This window comes from Chinchilla lanigera, unplaced genomic scaffold, assembly GCF_000276665.1.
Source record: "Chinchilla lanigera isolate Chin_1 unplaced genomic scaffold, ChiLan1.0 scaffold00090, whole genome shotgun sequence".
Classification (NCBI taxonomy): domain Eukaryota; kingdom Metazoa; phylum Chordata; class Mammalia; order Rodentia; family Chinchillidae; genus Chinchilla; species Chinchilla lanigera.
The window spans coordinates 4,464,518-4,478,384 of record NW_004955491.1 but is presented as its reverse complement, the minus strand read 5'-3'; the positions used below and the strand labels follow the sequence as shown (position 1 = coordinate 4,478,384).

At 52.8% G+C, this 13,867-nt stretch overlaps 1 protein-coding gene across 1 annotated transcript in view; it reads right to left on the bottom strand.

Annotated features, from left to right (window-relative positions):
- Positions 1-13,867, bottom strand: part of Znf282 (zinc finger protein 282) — a gene marked incomplete in the record, with an annotated part of 22,770 nt that overhangs the window by 2,348 nt on the left and 6,555 nt on the right. Inside the window, 6 exon segments of the mRNA XM_013504590.1 lie at positions 1-94; positions 3,290-3,403; positions 3,898-4,011; positions 5,552-5,671; positions 7,678-7,797; positions 8,486-8,612. Of these exon segments, the coding sequence (XP_013360044.1) occupies positions 1-94; positions 3,290-3,403; positions 3,898-4,011; positions 5,552-5,671; positions 7,678-7,797; positions 8,486-8,612 (689 nt within the window).

Below are 13,867 nucleotides of genomic sequence, written 5' to 3'. Positions count from 1 at the left end.
GTCTCGGGCACCGCCAGCGCGGGCAGGCTCTGCGGGTGCGGCTGGGGCTGCGGCGGGGCTGCGGGCGGGTTCTTCACCAGCAGCAGGCTGTCACCTGCGGGGACACAAAGCGACAAGCTGAGGAGGTTTGCTCGGGACCCGCGTTGTCTCTACGAGGTTACAGATTATTTGGAGCTCAGTTTCTCTGAAAGTAACGGGGCAGGGCAGGTGACAGGTGGCCGTCAGTACTGCCCTCCAGCCTGCCAAGGCCATGCAGCAGGGGCCAGCAGAAGCAGCCACATGGGTACCGGGGAGGGACAGGAAAGCCCTCCGGGAGCCCGAGGCTGAGAGAAGTAGGAGCTGCCACCCGGACGTTTCCTTGCCGGGAACAACAGGACTTGATCATAGACTGACAAACTGCAAACTTCTCCGGAGAGTCTCTAGCGGCAGGGAAAGAATTTGCCAGAATCCATCCAAGGTGCAAACTCGTCTGGAGGTCCCTAGGAACAGGACGCAGGGAGCTGGGTCTATACCCCAGGCTAGGCGGCTGGGGCAGCCCGAGTCGCCCCTGGCCCCGTCTGCCTCTTTGGGCACGGCGGCTCCTACCCTCCACGCTGCCTTTTCCTGTCTAGGGCAGCCTGTGCAAGACCTGAAGCAGGTGACCCCCACCACCGCCACCTCTTCTGCACCCCTTCTCTCCTCTGTACGCCGCCGCCGGAGGCCACGCTCAGGCCCCGTGCGTCACACCCCCACCCCACCCCACGCTCACTGGTATCTCCTTGTCCTGAAACAACACCGTTGCTAACTCAGACCAGGCCCAGACTTCCCCTCTGTCCCAGTCACAAGCGACCAGACAGACAAGTATCTCCATGGGACCCAGGCCAAGCACGGAGGCCTGGCTCTCATCCCCAGTGGGCTCCGCATTGCCTCCGTGACATGTCACACTTCCTCCTGCTCCAGCCCTGTCCCCTCACCCATGACCATGAGGCTTTTCCTTTGCAGCTACTGCTGGTGGCTGATTCACATATAAGCCTATGACGGAGTTCTAGCCAGCAGGGTGTGAGGTGAAGTCTGCTGGGAAGATTCTAGAACATTCCTTCCACCCCTTAGAGCGTGTGGGAAAAGATGGACTTTCCTTTTCCCACTGGATCTGGAGGTGATTCTTGGGACAGCTGGAACCAATGTACTACCAGCCCGAAGAGGGTGGTACACCAAGGATGCCAGGCCGAGTTAGAAAGAATCTGGTTCATGGACAACATGGCTGAGGCTCTGAATCGAGATAGCCTGACGCCAGACGACCTCTGGACTTCTGGTTATGTAAGAGAATATATTTCTTTCTTCTCTAAAACAGTTCTAGCTGGGTGTGGTGGTGTGCGCCTGTAATCCCAGCACTGGGGAGGCTGAGGCAGGAGGATCGAACTTTGCAGGAGTGCAAGTTCGAGGCCAGCCTGGGCTACAAAGTGAGCTCAAGACCAGCCTGAGCTGCATAACAAGACCCTGTCTCAAAAAGACCAAAAAAAACCAGTTCTAAAGCAGTTGAAAACAACAGTCTCATTATCACCCAATCTAAAAGAACAATGCCATAGATTCCACATGCTACCTACCTAGCTACCATCTCATCTCATTTCTCTGATCCTTTTTTTTTTTTTTGGTTGTGTGTAAGAGAGAGAAAAGGGCAGCAGGGAGGCTGGCCTTGAACTCACTGTTGTGCCCAGGCTGGCCTGGAACTTATGGCGCTCTTTCTGCACGAATTAACTTTAATTCTTGGGCTACACTGTCCCTAGAACTTCCGCGTCCCTAGTCTTAAAACAACCTATGTGTCATAACACGGCTGCCTCCGCCCCTGGCTCCTGGGACACAGCCTAAATCCTTGGAACTTCCTGGGTTACAGGGGTCTCCGGTGCTCATGGTGGGCCCTCACGGGCCGCCTAAGGAGGGGACTCAGGGCAGCCTCCAGAGAGTGACACTGGAGATGACACAGGATGCCTCAGGGTGGGACCTGGCGAGGCCAGAAAGACTGAGCACACGACAACAGGTTGCGCACAGGGAGGAGAGGCGGTGGGAGCCCGAGCTGAGCGTCCTGGCCAGTGATTCAACCAGTCACCCGCGAAAAGAAACCCCAACCAGGGGCAGTACTCAGCCATTGTCACCCATCAGGTGCTGCAAGCAAGGGTGACATGTCCTGACTCCACAGGAGAGGACAACAGAGGCTTCGTGTTTAGGACCCCCAGACCTAGCCTTCTGGGTCCTCTTGTGGCTGGTTCCGATTCCAAATCCTTTGGCTATGGTTACACTGTAAATAGAAGTACAGCCTTCCCTGAGTGCTGAGAGGCTGCCTAGCACACTTTTTAACCTCAGCGGAGAGGGGGAACCCCAGCTCGTGCAGCCTGCTGGTCGGAAGTGCGGGGATCCCGGGACTCGGGATCCCCAGCCCGTGAAGTGTGACCCCACCCCTGGTGTTGGACTCACTGCACCTACAACTCCCAAACCAACCTGGCCCCAGCTCGTCCTTGAACTTCAGACTCCTATCCTCATCCACCCGACACGGCTCCTTGGCCGCCACTCAAATTTTAGTAAAGCAGAACACCTGGTTTCCACAGCTACCCGGCTGCTTGTAGGGCTCGGCTCCTCAGCGAATGGCACCAGCGTTCACCCCTTTGCCCCGGACTCGAAGTCCTAGCCAGACCTCCCCTTCGGTGTACCTCACGTGCATTAGCTTTGGGTGAACTGGTTTCTTACCACTGTCAGAGAGCAGACTCGTACACACTTGTTAACATATCAAATCAGAGGCCTTTTTCACTACCGTGAAACATCCCCGTAGGCTGAAGTGTGACTTTGGTCCCTCGGTGCCTTCTCTCTCGCACGGCCCAGGGCTAGGGTGCGGCCGGCTGCGCCTCCCTCTGCACTGCCTCCATCCCCCGACCCTCTCCCCTTCCGCCCCTTCACACTCCCGCGCTGCTAGCAGACTTGGAAGAACTGGAAGGTGGCACCAGGCAGGGTGGCTGGCAGTGCCTGAGGGGCTGTTCCCGCACCTCCAAGGCCAGAGCTAGAAACGGTGGCCGCAGGGCTGTGGCGGTGGCTGCTGCCGTTTCCTCCAGCGCCCGGGTCGGTCTCCTGGCTCTCCCTGCCACCCCCCGACACCAACAGGTGACGCGAGGAATCACCAGATGCTGGTCCCCAGAAGACTGTCCCACACCCAGGCAGCCCCTCCACCCCTAGAAGCATGCAGACGGAGGCAAACCACCCTCAGCCAGGCCTGCTGTCGGGCTCTGGAGCAAATGCCCAGGGGTCCGGGGGGTGCTGCACTCACTGGGGCCAGAGTCCAGGCCAAGCTCTCCCTCCATTGCGTCGCGTGGGCCCCATGGGTACGGCTGCTCCTCCTGCTTGATCCAGGAGAAAATGTCATGTGCTGAGATGAGAGACTCTGTCGTGGGGAAGACAGTGGGCTCAGACCTCACATATTTTCACCAGCAGCCCCAGCCAGGCTCCGAACATCACACAGAGGCCCCCACTCATGGGTGGGTGGCAGCTTGGGCATTTGGGTCGCAGTGCTAACTTTTTTTTTTTTTTAAGACAGGGTCTTACTGTATAATTCTGGCTGACCCCAAACTCAAGATGATCTTCCTGCCTCAGCCTCCCGAGTTCCGGGATTATAGGCATGCACCACCACACATAGCTTATCCAGAAGTTTCTTTGGAGGCATCTAACTAGTACTCACCCAAAAGAAATTCCAGACCCAGAATATATAAATTACTTCCTCTTGGAAAATGAAACATACACAGCTTTTCTGAAGCTTTTTGGTTGTTCTGACTGCTCAAAAATCAGTGCTGAGGTAATGGTAGGGTCAGCTCCATGGACACGATAAAGGACTGATGGAGGGGCTTCTCTGACCTTAGTGCTCACTCATGTCTTTCTCACCTGAATTGGGGTCCGTGGGAATATCTCTCTCCGCCAAATCCTGCTGGTCCCACACACACTGCGACTCCTCCTGCTTAATCCGGGACAAGAGGTCTTGGGCAGAGATCGGGGAGTCTACTCGTGGAAGAGAGCAGCACAGGTGTTAGAGGAGACAAGGCTGTTGCCCGTTGGTGCTTTGAGCAAATCTTTGTCGAGTGTTTTTTATTCTAGTTTCTTGAGATAGGGTCTCGCTATGTAGCACAGGCAGGCTGGCCTCAAACTTGTGGCAATCCTCCTGCCTCAGCCTCCCAAGTGCTGGGATTACAGGTGTGCACCGCCATGCCTGGCCGGAAGAAATCTTTGATTGCATGTAATTATTTATTTCCCTCTAAGAGTCAGGCATAGGTAATACTAAAATGCCCTAACTGGCTGACAATCAGTGGACATCACAGGGGGTGACAGCAGAGTGACGTTAAGGTAGAGTGGCTCTGTGTTCTAGAGACTTCTCCCAGAATGAGGTCCTCCCTATGTGCCAAGACCACCATGGAGCAGGCATGTCATGAGGCCATTTCCTAGGAGAATAGTACCTTCTGGTTTATCTTAGTCATGTGAAGGAAAGAAAAGACCCCACATCGCCCTCCACTGTCTACTGAACCTAAATCCTCCTCTATTGCCTTCTTATCTCTAGCAGTCTCATCAAAAATAGCAACCAGATGCTCAAGGACCTGTCCCATGGAGGCAAGGGGTGGTCCCCTCCCTCCCAGGGGCCTTGGTCACTGCCTGTGAGCCTGAGGGGGATACTTTGCCTAAAGGGGATACTGCTGCGGGCTACAGATGTCACTATAGCTTGTGATTGTTGTTTTCCTGTGTTAGACAGATATTTGGTCAAATATTATTCTGACATTTCTACGAAGGCATTTTCCAGATGATGTTAACATTTAAGGCAACAGACTACGAAAAAAGCAGATGTCCATAACGTGGACCCAACCCATCAAAGGCCTTAACGGAAAGAGGGCCTCTCCCAAGGAAGAGGGAGTTCCACCAGCAGAGGGCCCCAGACTGTCAACGCCAAGGTCCACTCTGTCGAGCTCTCTAGGCGGCCAGACGGCCTCACAAACTCAGGGCTTGTGGCCGCGACTGCATGAGCCAATCAATTCCTTAAAACAGGTCTCTCCCATGTATCTATTTAATTTTTATTTTTGTTTCTTGAGACAAGGTCTTGCTATGTTGCCCAGCCTGACCTTGAACTTAAGGCATGTGCTACTACACCTGGTACGATATTATTTCTTTGTTTTTTCTTTTTTTTTGAGACAGCGTCTCACTATGTAGTCCAGGCTGGCCTTGAACTCAATTATGTAGCCCAGGCTGGCCTCAATCCTCCCGCCTCAGCCTCCTGAGTGCAGGATTACAGGTGTGTGCCACACACCTGGTCACTGGTACGATACTGTTTTCAAAGGAGAGGGAGGGAAAGCTCAAAACTAGGTCTTCGGCGCAAACGGAGGACGCAGGAGCAGCGAGGCCCAGATGTGGCATCAAGTCTTCAGTGCCTCCCTCATCTGCACGCCTGCTGCAGCCGCTGCGGCCCCGACCCGACGGACACCCCTGGGCTGCAGCCTTGCTGTGCACAGCCTCTCCTCCCCTCCTCCTGCGCCGGGCGGCTCCCGGGCTCACTCACCGGTGATGGATTCCGTGGGAATGGCTCTGTCCTCCAGGCCCCGCTGGCCCCGCGTGCATAGGGCCTCCTCTCGCTTCACCTGGGAGCTCACGTCCTGGGCAGGTGCCAGGGGCTCTGCTCCTGGGGACCAAGAGGCACATGGTTGAGGTCCCTTTTCTGCTCACTGGTCACCAGGACATTCTGGGGTCGGCAGCACAGTGGCCAGCAGTTGCCAAGGAGAGGACGGGAGTGCTGTGCTCCTGTCGGAGTCTCGGGGTGCCCCGAGGAGCAGAGGTCCCAGAAGCAGAGGCACAGGGCGAGCACTAGCGAGGCTGCGGGCACGAGCCCGGCCCTGCCACTGGCTGGGTGCTCACCATGACCGTGCCCTGCGCAGGAGGGGTCTGTCCTCTCTGTTCACCAGAGTGGCCAGACACAGACACGCACATGTGTATTTACAAGTACAGGGCAGTCAGGCCCAACCAAGGCCTGACCTTGAGTGAATAAAGTACAGCACCCTTAACCACAAAAGATGACAACATGTTCTTTCCGTGGGTCCCACAGACGTGACAGTGGGGACTTTCCTCTCCTGGAGTTCTTTGTGCAATGCACCAGCTCTCAGCGGAAGACCACTCAGGAAACAGGAGAGACGGGGTGAGGACTCTGGGGAGAGGGCGGTTCCGGTTTCCACCCTGCCACCAACTAGCTCCTGAGGTGCTTTGCCTCTGTATTTCTGCCTGCTTCGTCTATAAAATAGCGGTCCCTGTTCTATCCTGTGGCCAGCGATGGTTTGATAACTCGGCAAAACCGTGAGATTACAGTGCCTAAAATGGATCGAGGCCCCCATAGGACAAGACTTGGTAACCGCAGGTGCTAAATTCAAACAGGAAGGAGTCACTGGGATGTGAGGCCCAGGACACGCAAAGCCACAGAGGGAGACAGCAGGCTCATGGTGCTAAGGCTAGGGCAAGATGGAGACAGGGGCTGGGGATTTAGCTCAGCGGCAAAGCACCTGCCTGGCAAGCGCAAGGTTGTGAGTTCAGTTCCCGGTACCGGAGAAAAACCAAAAAAAAAAAAAGAAAAGATGGAGACAGGGATTCTCAGGATGAAAACGCTGCGGAATTAAGCCAGATGTGGTGGTGCACACCTATGATCCCAGCGCTTGGGAGGCTGAGGCAGGAGGATCGCTGAGAGTTTGAGGCCAGCCTGGGCTACATAGTGAGTTCAAGGCCAGCCTGAACTATACAGCAAAATCTTGTCTCAAAAAAAAATTTTTTTTTCAATAGTGATGGCATCATGACTTGGTGAATCAATGAATTGGATACTTTTTTTTTTTTTTTCCGGTACCAGGAACCAAACTCACGACCTTGCGCTTGCCAGGCAGGCGCTGTGCCGCTGAGCTAAATCCCCAGCCCCTGAATTGGATACTTTAAAAGGCAATTTTATGCCCTACAGATTACATCTCAATAAGAGAGTGGGAAGGCAGAGAAAGAGTGCTGGAAGTTTCTGAGAAACAGCCTTGCACTTAACAATAAGGCAGGCAGAGGGCAAACAGGAGAGCGGTCACACAGTCAGGCAGGGGACACCGAACGTGCCAGGTTTCACCTCAGGCAATGCTGCTCTGACAGCTGAGTCCTGGGAGACGGCTCCAGGGCAGAGCGGGGACTCAAACCCCAGCACCCTCTATCCCAGCAAAAGCCGCCCAAGCATGCTGACCTCAGGGTACCGGACTCCTCAGAACTCAGGGTGCAGGTAAGTGTGCATGGCAGGTGTGCGCGTGGAAGAAGGGTGTGTCAGAACCAGCCGTGGGCGACAGGAGTACGCACCTCCTCAGTCACCTACCTGCGCCTGGGCCTGGGGACTCCCTCGCCTGGGGCTTCCTGTCCACATCAGGCCTGGGGCTACCGCAGCCCCAGCCCTTGCTGTCTCCCACCCAGCCTGCCTGTGAGGCCAGAGCTCCGGGGCATTAACAAACCCAACGAAAAATACCCACAGTGAATTTCGGGTCTCCCGGTTTCACAGGGCAGGACCTCCCGGGAGCGATCCAAGACGCCTCCCTCCTGCTCGGCCACAGGGGCCAGCGCCTGCCAGCGCAGCGCCCAGCTCTCCTCCCGCCTGGCCAGGACGTGGGACATCACCAGCAGCGTCACCTGTGTCTGTGTTCACTGCGACCTCTCTCTCTTCGGGGTGACGCTGCTCCCACACACACGGCTCCTCCCTGGGCTCCACCGGGGCCGGCGCATCTGGCTTGGCCACAGGGCCCTCTGTATCTGAAAGTGAGAAGGAAGGGAAGGCGGGATGGCCGAAGGTCAAGATCGCGCCCGCTCCCCATCACCTCCGAGACCCACTGCCTCTGCCTGGAGGCTGTTACGTGAATAAGGTAGGCTACATCTTAGGAGTGGCCCTGAGGCCGTGTCAGCAGCGTCCCAGGTTTCTAGTGGAGAAAGAGCCACACCATGGGTGCTTTCCCAGGAGGTTGGGATGCATGGAAGTGAGGTGCAAATGTGCTATTTCACTGTATTCTACAACAGGTGTGGTGGCGCACGCCTGTAACCCCAGCACTCCGGAGGCTGAGGCAGGAGGATTACTGCGAGTTCAAGGCCAGCCTGGGCTACAGAGCAAGACCATGTATCAAAATAATAATAATAATAATAATAATAACACTAGTATAACAGAAAATTCCTTAGCAGGTTCTATCGCCAGGTATTTAATTTTCACCATTCTATAAACTGTTTTGCTTTTTGAGACAAGGTCTCACTCTGTAGCCCAGGCTGGCCTTGAACTCGCAGTGATTCTCCTGCCTCAGTCTCCCGAGTGCTGGGATCACAGGCGTGCGCCACCATGCCTAGCATTATAACCTGTTCTATCTTACTAGCACCAAAAACAAATCGTTTCTTTCCATTAGGTTAATATGCATCTCACAGCCCTCTCACCCAAGAAGAGGGGAGATGACCTTACCCAGGGACATCAGGGTTTTGTAGTTCTCCTTCACAAGGTTGTTGTAAAGCTCCTTCTGCCATTCGTCAAGGTTCTTCCACTCATCCTCAGAGAAGTAGACAGCGATGTCCACAAAAGTCACCGGAACCTGGGCAAACGAGAGTCCAAGTCTCACCCTCTGCTGCTCCTCCTCCTCCTCTCTCTCTCTCTCTCTCTCTCTTTGGTTGCTTTGAGACAGGGTCTTGCTATATAGCCCAGGCTGGCCTTGAACTCCTAGTGACCTTCCTGCCTCAGCCTCCCAAGTGCTGGGATTACAGGTGTTCGCCACCATACCCAGCTTCTCACCCTCTCCTTACCTGTGGGTGGGCCACGGAGCCAGCCCACCCAAGCCAGCCCTTGCCTGCTGCCCAGCCTCAAGTCCCAGCCACGTGAGTCCACTTCCACGCAGTCAGAAGAACCCTCCAGCCCTGCCTGGCTTGCATATCTGGTGCCAAAGATAATCAACACTAATGCTGCCCCCATCACACCCACCCCAAGCATTCAACGGCACTCCTTCCTATTTCACTCCGAGATGAGCCGAGTATCGAAGGCAAAGCTGTGGTCAGCGTGCTGCCTGTGGCGCTCAGGCTGCAGAGGAGTGGGTGGTTCTCAGGGTGAGGATCACTGGGCCAAGCTCGGTTAAAGCCCTGGGACAAAACCTGTATTTCAGGTCAGGTCACTTCTGTGTGCACTGTTACATTTTTGTCACCAACATGGAAAACCCAAAGGCATGCGGTGAGAGCGCTGGTCTTCACGTGCCTCGGATGAGGAAGTTCCAGGGTAGCCTGAGTCATCGCCTAAAGCCAGTCACCTGCCAGGCAGGTGCTCTGATCTCTCATCGAGCTCGCTCCAGCAGGAGCCGCAGCCTTGTCTACGCTCATTTCAGCCTTCAGCAGCACGGCCACGAGCAGGACCAAACAGTTTCACTTTCATGACTTCAACCGCCGCACGTCCCTGCGACCACACAGGCTTCCCCCTACCGTTTTCACATCCCCCGGGAACCAGCACACTGCCCTCACTCTGAAATCCAGCCCCACCGTGGTCCTTCCCATCCTGGTCCCTGGCCCTTAGTCTCTGTATCTGCATGTGCAGGGCTGAAACTGGCCTGTGTGACATCCTGCTGGGATTAGCAGACGGCAGTCAGGCCATGGCTACTGGTGACAGCCTGGCCGGTGGGCAGTACCTTGATGTCAACCAGAAGTGCAGGACCCTGAGCTAGATGCACATTTGAGGTATGATCAAAATATATGGTCAACATTTAAAGCTTTAAAAAATTATAGTAGGCGGGGTGTGGTGGTGCACACCTGTAATCCCAGCACTCGGGAGGCAGAGACAGGAGGATCCTTGTGAGTTCGAGACCAGCCTGGGCTACAAAATGAGCTCAAGGCCAGCCTGAGCGGGATAGCGAGACCATGTCTCAAAAAGACAAAAACCAAAATAAAACAAAACAAAATTATAGTAAAAGACACACTGTCATTAATCTTCCTCAAAATCCTCCAACTTACTTAAAACATACTTATCCCATCACTCTTGCTGCTTTCTGAAGCACTTACGGAAGCCCCTTTCATGAAGGTCTTTATAAGCCATGATCAAAAGTATAGTGAATGCTGCTGCTGATTACCATCTAATGGAAAGGCAGGCTCGTAAAAAACATGACAGTGTGTCCTCATCCACTTTATTCAACAGCTGTGGCACCCTGCGACTTCTGGCTCTTCCCCAAAGTCAAAGCGACCATGACAGATACACATTTTGAAATGATTCAGGACATTGAGGCGGCCAGTGACAGCACAACTAAAGACACTCGTGAAAGAAGACTTCCAGAACTGCTTCAGAAAGTAGCAGGAACGGTGGGATAAGTATGTTTTTGCGTAGAAGTATTTTAAGGGGGATTAACGGCAATGCGTTTTCCCTGTAGTAATTTTTTAAAAATGTAAACAGTCAACATATATTTCCATCATACCACATAACTCCAAGTGCACCCTGAGCAGATGAAAAGTATAAACCTGCGTGCAGTGGCCCTGTCCCTACTGGCCAACAGCATGCCCTCGGTTTTAGAATCGCAGCTAGAACTTTTGATCCCCTGAGCCTCCCAGCAGGCTTGGGCAAATACCCAACCTGGGAAAACAGATACAGTCCCTTTCTTCATTTCACTTCTCCACCGCTAGATAAAGCACAGAATTCTGCACACCGTATCGGCCATGAATTCACACTGTGCACCTCACAGCGGTTTCGGAAGCCTTTAGCTGACCTCTGGTTGACGCCGCTCTGTGCTCCATGGGCGGCTTTGTCACACCTGTCACCTCCCCAACCTTCCGGAACCCTCTCCCGTCTCGGGTGGATGTTGGCAGGCACTTTCTTGCCCTTTCCATCTTGCCAACCCAAACTTTCTAATCTGTGCCCTTCATTTCTCCTTGGCCTCCCCTCCTTGAGCATTAATGCAAACAATCTTTTCTCTTCTACATTTTCAGCGTCTCTCACTCTCCAGGGCTTTCTTTTCAGGGTCATCCCAAACCGACAAAAAGCTTCCTTCAACTCCACTAGCTCAAGTCACCACTCCGGCTCTTCACCAAGACCATCGTGCGAGACATCGTGTTTTATCTCCTTCACAATCCACACAAACTTAAAAAAAAAACCCTAAACTTTAAACCCCCTAAAATCTGCTTCAAAATATGTACCCGCTACGCTCTGAAACCACGCTCTGGAAGATCACTAGCAAGCTGCTGCTGTGAGCCGCATCTCTCAGACCTCTTTGAGAGGTCTTTCTAGAATGTTCTAGAATTCTCTCCTGCCTGGCTCCCATAACTATGTCGGCTGTAGTTCAACTGGATCAGGTCTTCTTTACTGTTTCCTCTTCTCCCAAATCCAAGGGTTTGTCCTTATCCTTCCTTCCCTTTCCTCACTTCTCCCTTGAAAACGTCTTTCTTTTCACTGGGATTGTTACTTCTTGGCAGAGGACCCTCTTCAACTTTCCTTGCTCCCTTCCAAGTTCCACAGCCTTCTTCCATTCAATTGTCTTTTTAAGTATCATAAATTAAATGTATCCAAAGCCAAGTTTATCATCTTCCAACATACCAGATCCTTTGTCCCATTCACCATTTATGTGGAGCATTGAAACTTCAGAGCTGGGGGCTGGGGATTTAGCTCAGCGGCAAAGCACCTGCCTGGCAAGTGCAAGGTCGTGAGTTTGGTTCCCGATACCGGAGAAAAACAAACAAACAAAAAAAACAAACTTCAGAGCTATGTCCTCCAGGTTAGAAACAGACATCGCTTTTCACAAGCTTCACTGTGAAGATACTGCAGGAGCCTACAGCCCAGCAGGGCAGGAAAGCTGGGAACCAACAAACAGACATATGTGGACCCAATAGCCACAGGCTCGAGAGCACCCTTCTCAAATCCAACAGGTAAAGAGGATGCATCTTACACGCCCAAGAGCACACAAAGAACTGCACCTGTCGTGAGCAACACGCAGTCACATTCACATGGTGTTTTTACAGGCACCATTTTTTTTTTTTTCTTTTTTGGTACCGGGAATTGAACTCTGGACCTTGCACTTGCCAGGCAGGCGCTTGTGCCACTGAGCTATATCCCCAGTCCTCGCACGGTGTTTTTAAAACATGTCCATGAAACCCTTCAACACTGCTGATGGGACTGTAAACTACTACAACCACTCTAGAAATCGCTATGGAAATTCTTCAAACAGCTAGAACTAGAAATTCCATTTCTGCTATCCCTGTTCAGGGAATCTTCCCAAAAGAGTTATACACATCATAGTACAGTGATCCATGCACACCCATGTTTACAGCAGCACAACTCAACATCTAAATCTTGGAATAAGCCTCTAAGTTCATCAATGGGTAAGTGGATAAAGACAATGTGGTATTTGCATGCAGTGGAGTGCTACTCTGCCACGAAAAAGGATAGACCTGCGTCATTTGTAGGAGAATGGATGCACCTTGAGACCTTAATGCTAAGTGAAATAAATCAGACACAAACTTAAATATCCCCGTGGTTTTTCTTCCATGAGAAACTCAAACAATAAATAAAGAGCAAAATAAAAGATAGATAATAGGAAGTAGGAAGGTAGATATCTCTCAAATGGGAAGAGGACCAAGAGATGGAGGGAGGGGTAAGAGAAAGGAGGTAAAGGGGATGAAAAAGGAACTAGGATGTGCTGTGTCCATGGACTAACTCCACACACAGAGTGTGAACCATATACTGCAGACAGGTATGAATGAAATTTTAAAGATATGTCCATGAATTCTTTGACAGTCCTTTCAAAAGGTGGAGTCCAGTTCACTTTCTCTTGGGTGTGAGCTTGACTTGGTAACTTCTTTCTACTCAATAAGGAAGGAATGGTGTACAACCCCTTTCTTTTGGAAGGTGAGGGGTTGAGACAGGGTTTCACTATGCAGTTCAGGCTGGCCTTGAACTCACTATGTAGCCCCGGTTGGCCTTGAACTTGCAGTGATCCTCCTGCCTCAGCCTCCTGAGTACTGGTACTACAGATGTGTGCCACCATGCCCGAAGAGGTGCAGAGACAACAAAAACTGTCTGTGACCAATAGTAGGAAAATCAGGTGGCACAACCAAAATTCAAACCCAAACCAAGTCCCCTGCTTCCACTGTCACAAAAGGGCACAGGGCGGACTCCACCCGCCAGCACACAGAACAGCGCCAGGCCAGGGCTCCAGCACCAAGTTAAACGTGCAGCAGAGAGCACAGCAAAGGGCGAGCGTAGGCAGATACTGAGTGTGCCAGACGAGCAGCGCGTGCAATGTCACGCTCAGTGCTGGGCAGGAACCAAGCCACTGTGACAATTCGACTCGGTGACGCCTCAACCAACAGCTGCCAGATCACTCTGCCGGCAAACTCCAGGTACTGTTTCCTGGACAGGTACATGTGAGCCCTGGGGCCTTCCATGGCACCATTAGCTCTCCAGCCGGTCGGCCGACAGATTCTGTTTGCACACTACCTCCACACCAGCTGTGTTATTCACACAAGGACGCAGCAGTGGGCCTAGGAGCGCTTCCATACTGGCCAGGGAAAGCCCATCACGGAGCTAAACAGTAAATGTTTCAGAGGGCAATGACAGAAGAGCTTAGAAGAAAATCAGCACAGAGACAGGAAAAGGAGCGTGCAGAGGGACTTGGTCCTCAGCGGGTGCCACTGGGGCGGGAACGTGTTGTGATGAGGTCAGAAAGGTGGGAACAGACAAGACTTGGGCTTTTGGTTTTTTGTTGTTATTTGTTTTGTACTAGGAATCAAACTCATGACCTCATGCTTGCCAAGCAGGCGCTTATGCCACTGAGCTATAACTCCAGCCCCTGTTATTTGTTTTGTTCCTGTCTTTTTGAGACAAGGTCTC